The 16,303-nt window shown below is 36.7% G+C and overlaps 1 protein-coding gene across 2 annotated transcripts in view; it reads left to right on the forward strand.

Moving 5' to 3' along the window:
- Positions 1 to 16,100, forward strand: part of pho (phoenix) — a 70,314-nt gene extending 54,214 nt beyond the window's left edge. For both annotated transcript variants that reach the window (XM_079816088.1, XM_079816089.1), the window contains one exon: positions 11,027 to 16,100. In XM_079816088.1, the coding sequence (XP_079672214.1) occupies positions 11,027 to 14,716 (3,690 nt within the window). In that variant the 3' untranslated portion in view covers positions 14,717 to 16,100. The remainder of the gene's footprint in view (positions 1 to 11,026) is intronic.
- Positions 16,101 to 16,303: the final 203 nt, after the last annotated feature.

Below are 16,303 nucleotides of genomic sequence, written 5' to 3' on the forward strand. Positions count from 1 at the left end.
ACGAATTAACAATTCATTACCACCCGTCAGCATGTTTTAATAATTTGTTTCCTCATTTTAATTAGATCGTGGCCATATTGTAATAATCCGTTCCCTATAGTTTTAATAAAATTGGAGAACGAATTAGTTCAACGTGGCCACGATTTACTTAACCAGGGAGAACGAATTAAGAAGTTATGGGAACTAATTTAATTCGTGGCTACGATTTAGAAATGAGAAAACGAATTCTTAATTCATGGGACCAAAATATTAATTTGTGGCCAATGGCCATGGTATATTTTTGTCTGCATGTAATAAGAGCAGGGCTCCGTATACACGATAGACCTACCGTGCCTTACCTATTTATCTATTAATTTATTATCGAATGATATATAGCTCACCTTTTGCTGCACTGCCATGTTTGCGTAGCACATCCTCGTGCTTTTTGGCAATGTGTCGCTTTAGATTCCAATATCTTCGCTAACTCACAATCTCTCCACACTCCCTTTCAATTTCTTCTCCCTGCTCTGTCTTAACTTTGTGCATTTATGTATAAGGCTCGCAACTTCATTTAAACAATATTTGAACTCCATAACCTATTGCTCCACTATTGCTTAGCTATTTCACAGATTCTAGATCTAGCAAATCGCCAAAGGGCATTCTGAGTTGAGCAGAATCTTCAGAAAGGCTCTCACCGCTCTGGAGGAAATATTACCGCTACGCTCCCCGCTACGCTCGTGCTCCGCTCCGCTCACATGCTCTGGTACCTAGGCAGTGACTACTCTTCATGAGGTCCCAAAAAGTAAAAAATACAAAACTACATTATAGCTGCAAGAGCAATGAAAGGGTCCTCGCACCTGTGCCACCACCACCTTGTGGCTTTAGGAACACAGAGCACGGTGGGCAATAGGCATTTAAGTATATAAAAATAGGAGGACTACATCAATCATTTGTATTTGCCACACTTCCTGCTACCGGGCTGTATTCAGATCAGATGGTGGACCTGCACCTGTACATGACCAATGCATCCCTGATATGTCTGAAGAGAGCGTGTCAACTAAACTCTGCCTTGTAAATGCTGCATCTAAATGACATCCTTAATAAACCCGTCTCCAGCACGACGTCTCCAGTCTATCGAATAATCTTACGAATATCTATTTATCTAATATGACTTCTGAACTGTAATGTTGCCAGAATTATAATCATACACTGTTTGTTCGTCGGCCAGAGGACAACTGGCACCCAAACTGGTTTCTTCCAAGGTTTTTTTTCCTCTATTCTGGCCCTGAAGAAGTTTTGGTTCCTTGAAGTTGCCACCGTTGCCTTTGGCTTTTGGCTTGCTCAGTTGGGGCCACCTAAATTTCAACTATATTACCGTTCTGCCCGCATTGACACTATATGAAAATTGAAATTAGCTGGATAGTTAGATAGTTAACACTGTGAAGCTGCTTTGAAACAATTGGACTTGTTAAAAGCACTATTTAAATAAAGGTGACTTGACTTGACCAGCTGATGGCACTATGACTAACTAAAATTTTGCCGAAACATCAGACTTTATCAGGATGCCACAGACCCGTTCAACAAAACATCAAAAAAACAACAAAAAGATCTTTGAAATTTAACATCACTAAGGCTTAAGATTAGACTGACCAAATATGATTCTGGTTCAATCTTAATGAGGAGTTAATCACAGTTTACTGTTGCCCACAGGTGGCACTATAACTGTCTAAATATTGGCATGTAGACCGCCATCGGTGCTCGGGCCCTAATTAAATCAACAACAATAAAATGAAACATTCAAATCCCATTAAATGTTCCTTCCTTTTAAAAATTTTTAATTTTAATTTTTTAATTCCTTTTAATTTTACTTCTTGAAATATGTAATATCTGATAGTAAATCATTCCGTATTTTCATTCCTCCAGATATTAGTCCATTTTTGTGCAGTGGTTTTCAAAACAAAATCCATGACATTCTGTGCACAGTTTAAAACAGGAGGAAAATCATTGGTAAAATAATGATGATAATCATAGTCCTAAACAACTTCCTTGAGGAACACCACATTGCTCTTTAAAATGTGAATAACTTCCATAATAACAAAAATTGTCACATATTAAACAGATAGCTTTTAAACCAATGCACACAGTAAGAAGTACATTTCTGACATTTCAATTTATCCAGCATTAATTTATGATCCATTACATAAAATACTGAGCTAAAATCTAGACATTATAAAATCACTATTATAACATTTACAATCACATTTTGTAAAATGCATCACTTCCTTTCTATTGAAGTATTGGTATTGACAATTGTGTCACATGATGAGTAATGTGAAACCTGAAAAAGACTTGCAGTAAACATTTTGTTTCCACCATATATTTCACATATCTGTATCTACAACAAAATGTGTGTGTTTGTTTGTGTGAGCATGTTTAGTCTGTATAAAATATTATTGTTTAAGCCTATTGTTTAAGTATTATTGTTTAAGTATTCATTTTCCGCCATATTTTGTGGTCTCCGTAATACATTTTAAGTTGACATAGGGTTGACAAACTCGGTATGGGTCATCACCACGATGCCCTGAGGTAGCCTGAGTAGTTTTGAAACAGCGCCACCTAGAGGAGATTTTTTTTTCCCCAAATACTTATAACTTTGGGTGTGATTGACTTTAACTTATTAACTTTTTTTATTAACTTTTTTTTTTTGTCTCCTGAATCCTTGCCAAGTCCAACGATGCCAGACTTGCCAGGTTTCACGCATGGTTTGCGCAGCGTGGTAACTTAGCGCTAAAAAAAGTTAGCAGATATCTTCGAAACTGCAAGTCTGACCAAGATGAAACCAGCATCAGAAGTTCTGAAACATAGGTCGATAGCCAAGTGTTAATACCCAAATGTCAAAATATTGACAGTAAGGGGTAGTAAAATCCAATCAAAGTTAGGAGTCAGTAATTTTTTGAGTTTTCATATAAATGTCTATAACTCCAAAACTAAATGAGATTTTCACCAAAATTGACACACACATGTATGGGCTCACTCCGAGGACACATTAAAAAAATGGTAGGATTGTGCCTCTTGGTGGCACTATAATAGAACAAAACATGAAATTCCCATTGACTACAATGCAGTATTATGATATAAAATGCTATGCTTTACAAATGAATTGTTGTATCATTACGAAACTTGGTATGTGCCATCAGCACCATGCCTTTAAGCTTCTTAAAGGGTAACTTCAGTGATTTAGCATTAAGCTTTGTATTTAAACTGGGTCATTTATGTAGTAGAAATGTGAAATTATTTTTGAATTTGGTGCCTTCTAGACTTAAGACAGAAATTTTATTTTTGTCTCATGTGGATGAAAGACAACAACTCCCAGAATGCACTTGCTTCGCTGCCCTACGAGGCCACTCCGTACACCGTCGTTTTGATCTTCATAGTAATACAATCATTTCGTTCAGTTAGAGAATAAACACTACAATTAAAAACTGAACGCGGGTTTTCAATAAAGTGTGAGTGAGCCGAACGAAAGTCACGTCACAGATGCAGCAGTGTCAGATTTCCTCAGCAGTGTCAGATTTCCTTCATCACGAAGAGATGAGGTAACGTTAAGCGCCAGTCTGGCACGTTTTCAGATCGCATATGGAAGCTAAACTATCACAGGAATTCATTGAAAAGTTGAAACACTCACTTTACTCTGCACCACGCTCCGTTATTATGAATGTCCGTTCGGCCGTCTGTCTTAACGTTACATTCTGTGGGTGAGATCTCTCCCACAGGTTGATAACATGCAGAACAGCTCCATCTAGTGACTGTAGTCTTTGCCTCTGGCCAAAAAATCCTCAGATGACGCAAAATGACGATATTTGCGTCATCGGAGGAATTTTTCCAGAAATAAAATGCATAATTCTCTTGTCTCAGGGGGATATGAGGGGGGGAAAGTACCATCATTTGAATATACTACCGGGTTTCTACTGATACAAAGCCTAATGCTAAACCACTGACGTGACCCTTTAAAAGGTTTCAAAACAGCACCGCCATGTGGTCCATACTTATAATCAGACCTGCAAACTCCTCAAAATAAAAAAGGTGACAGTGTCGCGCGCGGGGGGTGAGGTATGCAAATTACACATTTCTGAGTGTGACTTAAAGAGAGTGACACATTTAATATTTAAAAAATGATTTTATTTACAACACGGAAACACCTGGAACTCAAGGAAGTGTTGTGACGCATGACAAAAAATAAAAGACTGACAGCAGAGGTGTTACACAAAACTGACGGTTCGGTACGTACCTCAGTTTTGAAATCATGGAGTTCGGTACAGCAGTTTTACAAAATTGCTTTTTAGATTTAACAGTTGTTTACTGAAGAAGAAAAAAAGTGTCTGTCCTTGAATTAATTAAATTATATCTAAAAGTGTATTGAAGATATTGCTGTAAACTATATAGGGAGCCCTTACTTGCACATTAATATTAAAGGTTAACAAAATAGAGCCCAAACTATTCAGTTGCTATTTATTTTTAGGTATAATAATCAACACTCAAACAACACATTGTATGCAAACATGTAAACTTCACATAAGGCAGTTTTTGCATTAACTTCTAAATCTAATTATAAAATAGTTTTCTTCTCCAATTTGTTGTTAAAATATAATAATTTATACACAGTGTCTGTCATTTTCATGACAGGTTTATTTAACATGCATGAAATAATCAAGACATCACCTAACAGGTTAAGTAAAATGTAATGAATATATAGGCTAATATAGAGCTTGTATTTAGTGAAAGAGTTGATTTCTCTAGTGTATAAAATTCTGTGCACACTGAATGACTGCCTGAGGTAATTATGTGATGCTAACGTTATGGTTTAGTTTACAAGCAGTTATATTGACGTCATTGAAACACTGATTTAGCGATTACACCACATATATACATGACAGTAAGTTGTAATGTATCCTCAGCATACCTTCATTCATGTTTATTCTTTAGTAAGAGATGATCGATCGCCTTCACAGATGATCGCGTTCACGCGCGGCCGCTTGAACTGTGATCATGAAGTGACCAGTCACGCCATATATAGAGCGTCAAAACGGCATTTATCGTTTGAATCTCGTGATAAAATGGACTGAATACTTAATATGTTCGTGTGGGAACTTGGATTGAAGTGTGTTCCGCGCTTCAAACAAGCCGACTGTGAACTGTTAAAGATTCGGTACCGGACCGTTCGGTAACGTTATACGCGTGCACTGAACCCCCCCCCCCCCAAAACAAAAACTCTCCGGTTCTACGCGATTCACGTAAATGACCCAATTGACCAAGAAAACGGCGATTGTCGCCGAAAAACGACAAGTTTGCAGGTGTGTATAATGAAAAGGCCTCTTGAGGCTATATCTCCGCAATGACATATTGACACTATATTGACACCCTGCTTTGATATATTGACACCAAACTTTGCATGTCATTGTTCCCTTATTCTGACCACACCACATCAATTTCGTAACTGGCCACCTATTGGTTGAAAGTGATAAATCATTAAATCATTATTATCGACTGTATTGTATATTTTCCCTAAAATCACCTTAATACGTCTTTAATTGCTCATTGCTGCAGTTGATCTGACACTGCCAGCCATTTTGGCATGTCTTGTCTTTGCGCTTGGCTCCGATAATGGCTGCTTGCAGCTATATTTATTATTATTATTATACTAAGTTATGATTACAAATTACTTTATATGAATGTGTTTTAATGTATTTTCATCCGCCGGGATGATCGAAATCACGTCATTACGTGAGGACGTAAAAGAACCGGTGAACTGTTTTTTTGAACCCGATCATTGAAACAAACTGTCCGAAAGAACCGGTTTGCAGTAAAGAAACGAACTTCCCATCACTATTCGGAAAGTAAAAATGCAGCCACACCTACGATTTTAATGAGTCGACGTAAACTATGCGCTTGCCGTCGTCGCCATGCTTCTGTTTGACGGCGCGTGCACCCGGGTGCGCTCGCGCCCGACTTCCATATGAATGAACTGAAAACATTAGCTTATTTCACTGTTCTTCGTGCCAGTGTGCACGTACAGTCCGTAACGCTAGCTACAGCTTGCTGGTTGCTCTCATGCCTCTAAAGTGAGGCTGTTTAAAACGTGTATCGCTATTCGTTTAACATCTCAACCAACTTGAATCGTCACACATTTGTATCGATTTTCAACTGGCTCCGACTGAATTCTTACATCCCTATAACTGAATATTTAAATGTAAATCCCGAATAAATAGTTATAACTCTGAATATCTAAATGTAAATTCTGAAAATATCTAAATGTAAATTCTGAAAATATCTAAATGTAAATCCTGAATATATAGTTATAATTCTGAATATATAAATATAAATTCTGAATATATAGTTAAAACTCTGAAAAGATTTCTTAAAGATTTTCTTAAGCCTTTCTGAAGATTTCGCTCTGCTCGCTCAAACCAGAATGCCCTGAACATCAAAGTTAAGAATGAAGGAGACCTATGCCCAGTTGAAAGGCGGTGTGGAGAAACGATTCACGAGTTAGCAAAGATTCATTTTGTGATGCATCACAACGAAGTTCGATGTCCGTACTTTGTTTTGGGGTAAAAATAACTTTGAAATACCTTCGCAGCATCATGTTAATGAACATCCTGACGCATGCTGCTGAGAGCGCCGTTTACATTAATATGTTATTGCCCACTTTCCTCTCAACAACAAAAACACTAAATTGAATACTAATATTCAATTTCCTTCTTTATTGACCACCAGAAACTCACTCTCTGACACCGAGTCGGCGCCAGAACAGATCTACTGGAGGGGCATTGGGTCATCGGCGGGGGAGCACTGTCGTATGAGAAATATTTTGATGCAGTTGCGACACAGCAGAAATGCAATAAAAAAGCGAAACACTATTATTATTATTATTATTATATTAATCAGGCACAGCGCCAGAATTCCAGTTTTGGATGGGCCAGAGCCAGAATTGTGGGTGGGCCTTAAATTAAAAACGTTATCAAATCACTGTTTAACCTAATAAAAATTACTGACTAATACACTGTTATATTGTCTGTGCTTGCATAATAGAGATTTTAATAGCTTGATGCTCTTTAAATATTTTGTTGCATTGTAAAAAATTATCGGTCCATAGGACTGACCTGTCCGCGATCGCTCTCCGTGGTTCTGACCAAAGAAGAGCACTTTGGAATCTCCATTACGCAGGCTGTGCTTTAGCGCATCTCTCTAGAAGGCCAATATATTATTTCCCCAAAATAAAGTTTAGTTTTGCTCGTATAACATGAGCCCGAATATTTGACAATTCTGTTCAATTGTGTTAAGGAAACAGGAAAACTTAGGCGCATGTCAATCTATTCCCGACGATCTTGGTTTGCTTCTAATTTATTAAATATACAGACAATTAGTTAATTAAAAAATAATGTTATATGCTATTATTTAAACATAGCCTAACTATGAAACTAAATAGACCCTCTGTCCGACAAAAGCGCCCGCGCATTTTTTCCTTTATGACAGTGGAAACAACTCTCACTCCGTTATTTTTAACCATACAGATAAGTGCAAGACATAATTATAACTATAAACTGTCTACTTTTATTTGTGTACACTCACAACACCAACAAAGGCTGTGGACTCAGGGAACAGATTATTTTGCACTCCACTCCAAATGCTGTCTTCATTTCAAAAAAATATTTTGTTTATTAAACGCAAAGTTTTTCATTTAAAAAGCATTTCAACATTAACTTCATATTTCCAACAAACGAAATTCCGAGCCAAAATAACGAAGTGGCGAAAAAAAACAACAACTTTGAGTTAGCCAACCACCATGCAAATGAAACATTTCGCCCTTCTCTGGCGGTGACTACCCGACAGGGGAACGGTAGCCTAATTAACTAGTGTTCTAAATAAATATGCACATAGCCTAGTAATAATAATAATAAACAAATACACAACTTATAATAAATAAATTCAAATATTCTACAACACATTGCATACTACAATATATAGTAAAATACCATAAATGATGGAGTAAGCTATTTTAAGTTGTTACACTATGCCTAAGGGGAAAATCCAAACTTCACAGTCTATTTGAATGACATATCTCATTATTACAACAAAATTGAAAAGAAAAAAAATTTAATAATAGTGGAAAAAATAATATAGGCCTATAGCCTATGATGTGGCAGATGCGCGTCACCGTATCGATCATTCCGACGCAGACAGAAGACAACGTGTTCGTTATTAAACTCATAAAAGACAACAGAATTACAGGAACACTGGATTCTAAACTAAGAAATGCCACAATTGATCAAGACCTTGAAGCAGATATGAGGGAGAAACACACGCTCAAGTGGCTATAAGGTGCTTTCCTTACAGCCTTAATGTGTCCGACGCGGTGGCTGGGATACATAAACCTACCAACATCCGTGGCATAATATTTGGAATGACTTATTGCGAGAGGAAAAAAAAAAAGTTTTAGTCACATAACATCGTTTAATGGAAAGTCATTTCCCAATAGTTTTTTATTGAAATTTAGAAAATAATCGCAAAAGTTTTTGCACAAATCTGTAATGGAAACACGGCTACTGTTATTAAAAGAATAACCAAAAGGGATATTTTTTGGGCCACACGCCATGGCCTGTGGTAGGAGGGGCATCAATGACCGCCAGGGGGGGCACGACCCTCGAATGCCCCACCACAGCGCAGACACTGCTCTGACATAAGTAGCTCTTGCCAATAAAGGAAAAAAACTTGTAAAATGTCAGCTGTCTTTATAAAGCGCTACATAGAGAGACAGTTACTGATCAAGCAGCCAGCGTAATTTATGACAAAACAACTGTCATGATTGGCGGAGTGACTATCTCCGCTCTTGACAGCGCCGCCCATCCCGCTTGATCGCACCGCAGCAGCCACGCGTGGAGCGGCCGTGATCACTGGCGCTCACCTCATCTTCACCGCTGCCATCAATACATACATACATACATATGTATATATATATATATGTATGTATATGTGTATGTATGTATGTATGTATGTATGTGTGTATATATATATATATATATATATATATATATATATATATATATATATATATATATATATATATATATATATATATATATATATATATATATATATATATATATATATATATATATATATATATATATATATATATATATATATATATTAGGGCTGTAATCTCCCAGTCGATTAGTCGATTATTGGTCGATACGTTCTGGCTCGACCAAAATTCTGATTGGTCGATTTTTTGCCGCGTTCATTTAATCAGTTTTGCTGCGTTCATTTAATCAGTTTTGTCGCGCCGCGTTCATTTCGTCAGGTGGAAAGCACTAATTGCTAATGGGGGTGTTTTGAGAGCACCCCTGTTTCACAGGTAACAGTCTGCCTTCAGAACACCCCCATTGTTTTCACTTCTTTTGGATTAGCCCAACCCACTGGCGAAGAGAAGTCTCTCACTGGTCCTTTGTGTTTCATTCCCCGCTGGCTCAAACGTACACCCAAAGTGGTAAACTTGAGGAACGCCCATCAACATACACATGAGGGGAAGCGTCACAACACCGCGCTATTAGTGGATCTGTACCGTCAGTTTTGCCGCGTTCATTTCATCAGTTTTGCCGCGCCGCGTTCATTTCATCAGGTGGAAAGCACTAATTGCTAATGGGGGTGTTTTCAGAGCACCCCTGTTTCACAGGTAACAGTCTGTCTTCAGAACACCCCCATTGTTTCACTTATTTTGGATTAGCCCAACCCGCAGGCGAGAGAGACAGATTGAAGAAGGCTAGTTTTCTTGTATATTATTTATTTAATTGTGAGAGCGTTTTTTCTGCTCTTGATCTGGCTTGTTTAATAAATATTCCTTTTTTATTAAAGAGGACGTGCCTTTTGTGTTTAAGAGTAAAAGCTTTAAGTTAATAGTCTATTCGTGTCTCAGCCGCGAAGCTCAGCTCAGCTGACTGAGCTCATGTTTGAGCTGCACAGAGCGGCTGAAATGAGTGTCTGTCAGTTATTATTATACATATGACAAAAACAATTGTCTAAATTATGTTGCATATTCCTCAAAAGTTCTTGTGATGATATCTAGTTAACAACACATAGTGCTATATTTTCGGAAGTCATAGTCTATGATATTGCGCAGGTGCATGCGATGCGACGCTGTCAGAGCCGACAGACTCGTGTGTCAGACTCATTTCAGTGCAAAATAATCAGCTCAAAAACTATTTAATATACAGCAAATAGCCTACTAGTTTTTTATGTTTATTTATAATTAATTTAGGGAGACAACAAGGCTACCAAGTACTGCGCACAGTGTGCAGCTTATTCATTTAAGTTTTTTTTTTTCCTAACGTTATTTTAGTCGATTTTTAGTCGAAAATTTCAGGACTTCAGTCGACCAAGATTTTCTTTGGTTGATTACAGCCCTAATATATATATATATATATATATATATATATATATATATATATATATATATATATATATATATATATATATATATACATATACATATACATATACATATACATATACATATACATATACATATACATACATACATACATACATACATACATACATACATACATACACATATACATATACATATATATACATACATATACACATATATATATATATATATATATATATATATATATACATATACATATATATACATACATATATACATATACATATACATACACATACACATACATACATACATACATACATACATGCATACATACATGCATACATGCATACATACACATATATATATGTGTATATATATATATATATATATATATATATATATATATATATGTATGTACGTATATATATATATATATATATATGTGTGTGTGTGTGTGTGTGTGTGTGTATATATATATATATATATATATAATGTATTTATGTATGTGTGTATGTGTGTGTATATATATGTATATGTGTGTGTGTGTGTATGAATAACACAGTGTACTAATCTGTTTTTTACCTTTTATTTCAGGATAAAACCATTTTTGTTCCAAGTTATAAAGGAAACACGCAAAAATGGCTTACGCAATCCATATTGGAAAAGAGGATTCAGGATTCATTGTCAAAAGACAACGAAGAACAGTTACTTAATGTCAATGGAAAAGAGAACAAAAGAAAATCTAAATCTACCAAGAAAAACAAGACAAGTGCTTCTGTTAAAAAACAATCAGAAAAGAAACGCAAAGTTCCTAAAAGCAAAGCTATAGTCAGGACATTATCAGAATCTTCCTGTGTCTCTCTCTTTGAGGAGCAGGAAAAACATGAGATACATGAGGTTTTAGCTTCATGTTCAGATGCTGAAGACTTAGATTCTTCCAATTGTGGACAACCACTTAATTATCAGATCATCCAGTGTGCTAAGAACTTGCATGGAAATAATTTTGTGGCAATTGAGACACAGAGACACTCTGTAGAGTCAGTCACTCAAAAGGAGCAGGAGGATGACATGAGGTCAGGAACTGACAATCGCCTGCCCAACAAAAGCTATTTCTTCTTTCCACCACAAGGAGGAGACATTTCTGTACAGAATGAAATTCAACAGACTGACAGTGACATTGGTTCAGTGGATTTATTCAGTCCATTGAACAGTCAGAATCCTAAGAACAATCAAATTCATAAAACTGCATCCATTACAGCGAACATGGAGGAGGGCGATCAAGACAGTGATGTAACTCAAATAGAGACTGAAGGACAGTTTGACTCCGTATTTGGACTAGGAACACCCAGATGGTGTGATGGTGAACGTCATGGATGTGAGGACGACGAAAGTGACATAACTCAATTAGAGATGGAAGGAGAATCTGTGTCTGTGTTTGAACCAAGACCAAGAACCAAGCAGTTTACAATTCAAGACGTCAACCATACCAAACACTCAGAATCCCACAAGACGGGTCCGAGTCCTGCTGTCCTACATACTGAACTGATGTCAAGAGAGGATAAAACGAGGCATAAAAATAAAAAGAGAAAATCAATGTTAAGTTCTCATAAGGATACTGAAGTTACTGGAATAGAGACTGTGAATGTGCAACTATCATCTAAACATTTAACACTAGCTGATGAACCATTAAGGGAAGTTTACTCAAGTTCCTGTGAACATTTTATCGTGGGTAAACAAAGAACGATGGTAGAGATCGAAACAGATACTCAAGATAGTCCTTTGTTTAAAAATGGTGGAATTAGCTTTCTTAAACGAAAAAGAAAGGGAAAGAAGAAAATGGGTGCTACTATTTTAATAGAATGTGATTCAAATGTAGATGCGAGTCAGATTGATGTCACTGAACTTAAAACGTGCAGAGAAAATGGGGAATTATGTGATGTGGAGAAAAGAGTAATAAACGAAGAGAAATCAACAGCATCAGTTTTACAGTCAGAAGAGACGGCTGAGCTCTTGGAGGAAATTATTGTATCTATGGTGGCAGATAGCACTGTTAACAAAAAGGCTAAGAGGAAAAAGATGAAAATGGACAAATTAAAAGAGCGTGAGTATGCGGAGCCTGGTGTAGAAAATCAGTCGGTTGAGGCAGTCCAGTTCAGTGAGCCACAAACCACTGAGCTAACACTCAAAAGAAAAAAAAAGAAGAGAAAAGACAAAGAGGGGACAAAGACTGCATATGTAGAGGAGAATAGTGCTACAGACATCCCATCAAACGAAACATTGGACTCTGATAGACTAGCAGAGTTGAGAGTAAATGAAGGGAATCAATCCAGTGAAGCTCCTGAGACTGGTCAACTTAAGCATATGCAGACATCAGAGGAAGTTACAGGGTGTCCATCACTTAATGTAACTAGATTAAAATCAGTGAAGAAGAAAAAGAAGAAAAAAAGAGATGAGACAGAAGAGTCTCAATATGAATCTGTTGATCTGAATGCGAGTTCTATGTCTCAGTTTGATGCTGGTCTCAGAGTGGTTGAACAACAGGAAGATCAGGTCATTGAAGAAAGGTGGAGCAATGACAATGCAGCTGAATATTTGGAAGGGAATACAGCAATTATATTAAAGGTTCCCAAAAACAAGAAGAAAAGTCAGAATGTAAGTTCTCCATCTCAAATTGATGACATTATTGGACTGGAAAAACAAGTGTCAGGCATGCAGTCAGAGAACATAGCAGAACCAAATCATTTGGGTTCAGATGACAATGTTATCACAAAGGACAAACAGAAAAAGGCAAAAAAGCAGAAACTAAAAGAGCGACAAACAATAGAGCTTGCTTCAGATATTAAGGACATTATGCTGTTTCAATACAGTGAGTCACAAACTACTGATTTGCTATCCAGAAGAACCAAAAAGAGAGCAAACAACGACAGAGAAAGAACAACAATTAGCTCATCAAATGAACTTTTGGAGCACATGGATGAAAGCCCTCCAGAAATGAGAGGAAATAATGTGATTCATTCCACTGAGGCCAATCAGACTAAGCATTTACAGTCATCAGAGGGAATTACAAGATATCCATCACCCAGTGTTACTAGATTTGGCTCAGGGAAGAAAAAGAAGAAAAAAAGGGATCGGAGTGACGAATGTCCATATGAATCTGTTGATTTGAATCTGGAAGTGAGTTCTTTGTTTCAGTTTGATGCTGGTCTCAGAGTGGTTGAACAACAGGAAGATCAGGTCATTGAAGAAAGGCGGAGCAATGACAATGCAGCTCAACATTTGGAAGGTAATACAGCAAGTATATTAAAGGTTGCTAAACACAAGAAGAGAAGTCAGAATGCAAGTTCTCTATCTGAAATTGATGACATTATTGGACTGGCAAAACAAGTGTCAGGCATGCAGTCAGAGAGCACAGCAGAACCAAATCATTTGGGTTCAGATGACATCGTTATCACCAAGGACACACAGAAAAAAACAAAAAAGCAGAAACTAAAAGAGCGAAAAACCATAGAGCTTGCTTCAGATATTAAGGACATTATGCAGTTTCAATACAGTGAGTCACAAACTACTGATTTGCTATCCAGAAGAACCAAAAAGAAGAGAGCAAACAATTACAGAGATATAACAACAGTTAGCTCACCAAATGAACTTTTGGAGCACATGGATGATAGACCTCCAGAAATGAGAGGAAATAATATGATTCATTCCACTGAGGCCAATCAGACTCAGCATTTACAGTCATCAGAGGGAATTACAAGAAAAAAAAAGGATCGGAGTAAACGTCCATATGAATCTGTTGATTTGAATCTGGATGCGAGTTCTGTGTCTCAGTTTGATGTCATTGGACTGAGCGCACAAAAGATGATTGAAAGAAGGCAGAGCAATGCAGCCGAATATTTGGACTGTTATTCAGCACATATATTAAATGTTGCCAGACGCAAAAAGAAAAGTCAGAATGCAAGTTCTCCATCTCAAGTTGATGACCTCATTGGACTGGAAAATGCTGTGTTAGACTTACAGTCAGGAAACACTGCAGAACTTGAGGAAAAAATTAATTTGTCTGTCCTTTCAGATAACGCATTGTGCAGTAAGTATAAACAGAACAAGAAGAAAAAGCACAAATTAAAAGAGCAGGTGGATGCAGAGAGTAATGCAGTTATTCATAGTATGGACAATGTTCATTTGGTTGAGACGGATCAGTTCAATGAGTCACAAACTACTGAACTGACACTCAAAAGAACAAAAAAGAAGAGAAGAGAAAAAGACTGCATACATAGAGGAAAGTAGTGCTACAGATATCCTGTCAATTGAAACTTTTGAAGCTACTGAGACCGATCACCCTGAGCATTTACAGACATCAGAGCAAATTGAACAATGTCTATTACTTAATGTAACTAGATTCAAATCTGTGAAAAAGAAGAAAAAAGCAGAATGGCAGTGAAGAGTGTGAGTATGAATCTGTTGATTTTGTTCTGGATGCGAGTTTGGGGTCTCAGTTTGCAACTACCCAATAGTCAATTGAAGAAAGGCCAAGTGATATTGAACATTTGGAAAGTAATACAGAAGCTAAATTAAATGACACCAAATGCAAAAAGAAGAGGAACCTGTCATGTTTTTCCATTAATTACAGTTATGACTTTAGCTCTTCTGCTGCACAAATGCAAGAAACTGTAACACCCGAGAGGAAGATGAAGAAAAAAAAGATTCTGATTGCATCACAAATGTTGGCGGTGAATTGACTTTGGAATGTTCTTATCGTAGAGTGCAGTTTGAAAAGCCTCAGAGTCCGATGTCGAAACAATCTGAGATAATTCCAAAGAAACTGAAGAGAAAAAACATTGAGGAAATTAATGAAAGATTGTCACATACTGGACAATAGCACAGAATTATGAACAAACGGGATTGATTCAATCATACTACTGCAATGCAGACCGACAGGCCAGCACTATTACCTCATTGTGAGATTCTGGAGTTTTTGCAGATAATACTAAGGAATAAGGAAATCTCCATGTTTCCTAACACTGACTTGCCTATAGCGGTAAATTGAGATGACACACCCAAAAGACTGGGTGTCATGACAGAACAGGTTCTGTTCAAACTGAGTGTAATGGGAATATCTTTTGTTCAGTCATACAGAAAATCTGATGCATATGAAGAGTTGTTGCACAAACAACATACGAAAATATATAAGCACTGATAATTTTATTCATAATGATGGTGTATTAGCTACAAGAAAGAGCACAGGAAGAGGAAAATTATAGAAAATAATTACACAGAGAGGACCTTTAGACCGTCAGAAGAAAAACAAGCCGATCTTCACTTCTCAGATGTTTAAGAGAACATTAACCAAAAGTGTTGGTAAAAGATTTTCTGTTCAGGATGAATGGTCATAAAAGATTAATAGGAAAACAGTACCAATTTACAGATGCCATTTGTCAAATGGAAATGTATAAACCTGTGATTTTAATTTTTTTTTTTTTTTTTTCAAGAATTGTTTGTGAAAAGCCAAATGAAATACAAAAAAAAGGTATTTTGGCAGTTCATTGTATTACCAACATATTTTCTGAAATAACATGCATACACCTGTACATTTATTTACCTTTTGTTTTGTAGACATGTAGATGATCAATGATCTGTGGATCAATGGATTTATTTTAAATAAAATATAAATTCATCCAATGTATTCATCCATTGTGCAGCCATATTATACACTTTCATCTAGACTGAGCACAGAATATCGATAAAATACACTCACAATTGTGCTATTGTTATGAATTTCAGCATCACTGTGATTGCCAATACAACAGTACTCTGACTGGTGTTATAATCTTTATTTTAGAGGGAGTTCCTCAGGGTTCAGTGTTGGGCCCAACT

The sequence above is a fragment of the Gobio gobio genome (genome assembly GCF_949357685.1).
Source record: "Gobio gobio genome assembly, chromosome: 4".
NCBI lineage: Eukaryota > Metazoa > Chordata > Actinopteri > Cypriniformes > Gobionidae > Gobio > Gobio gobio.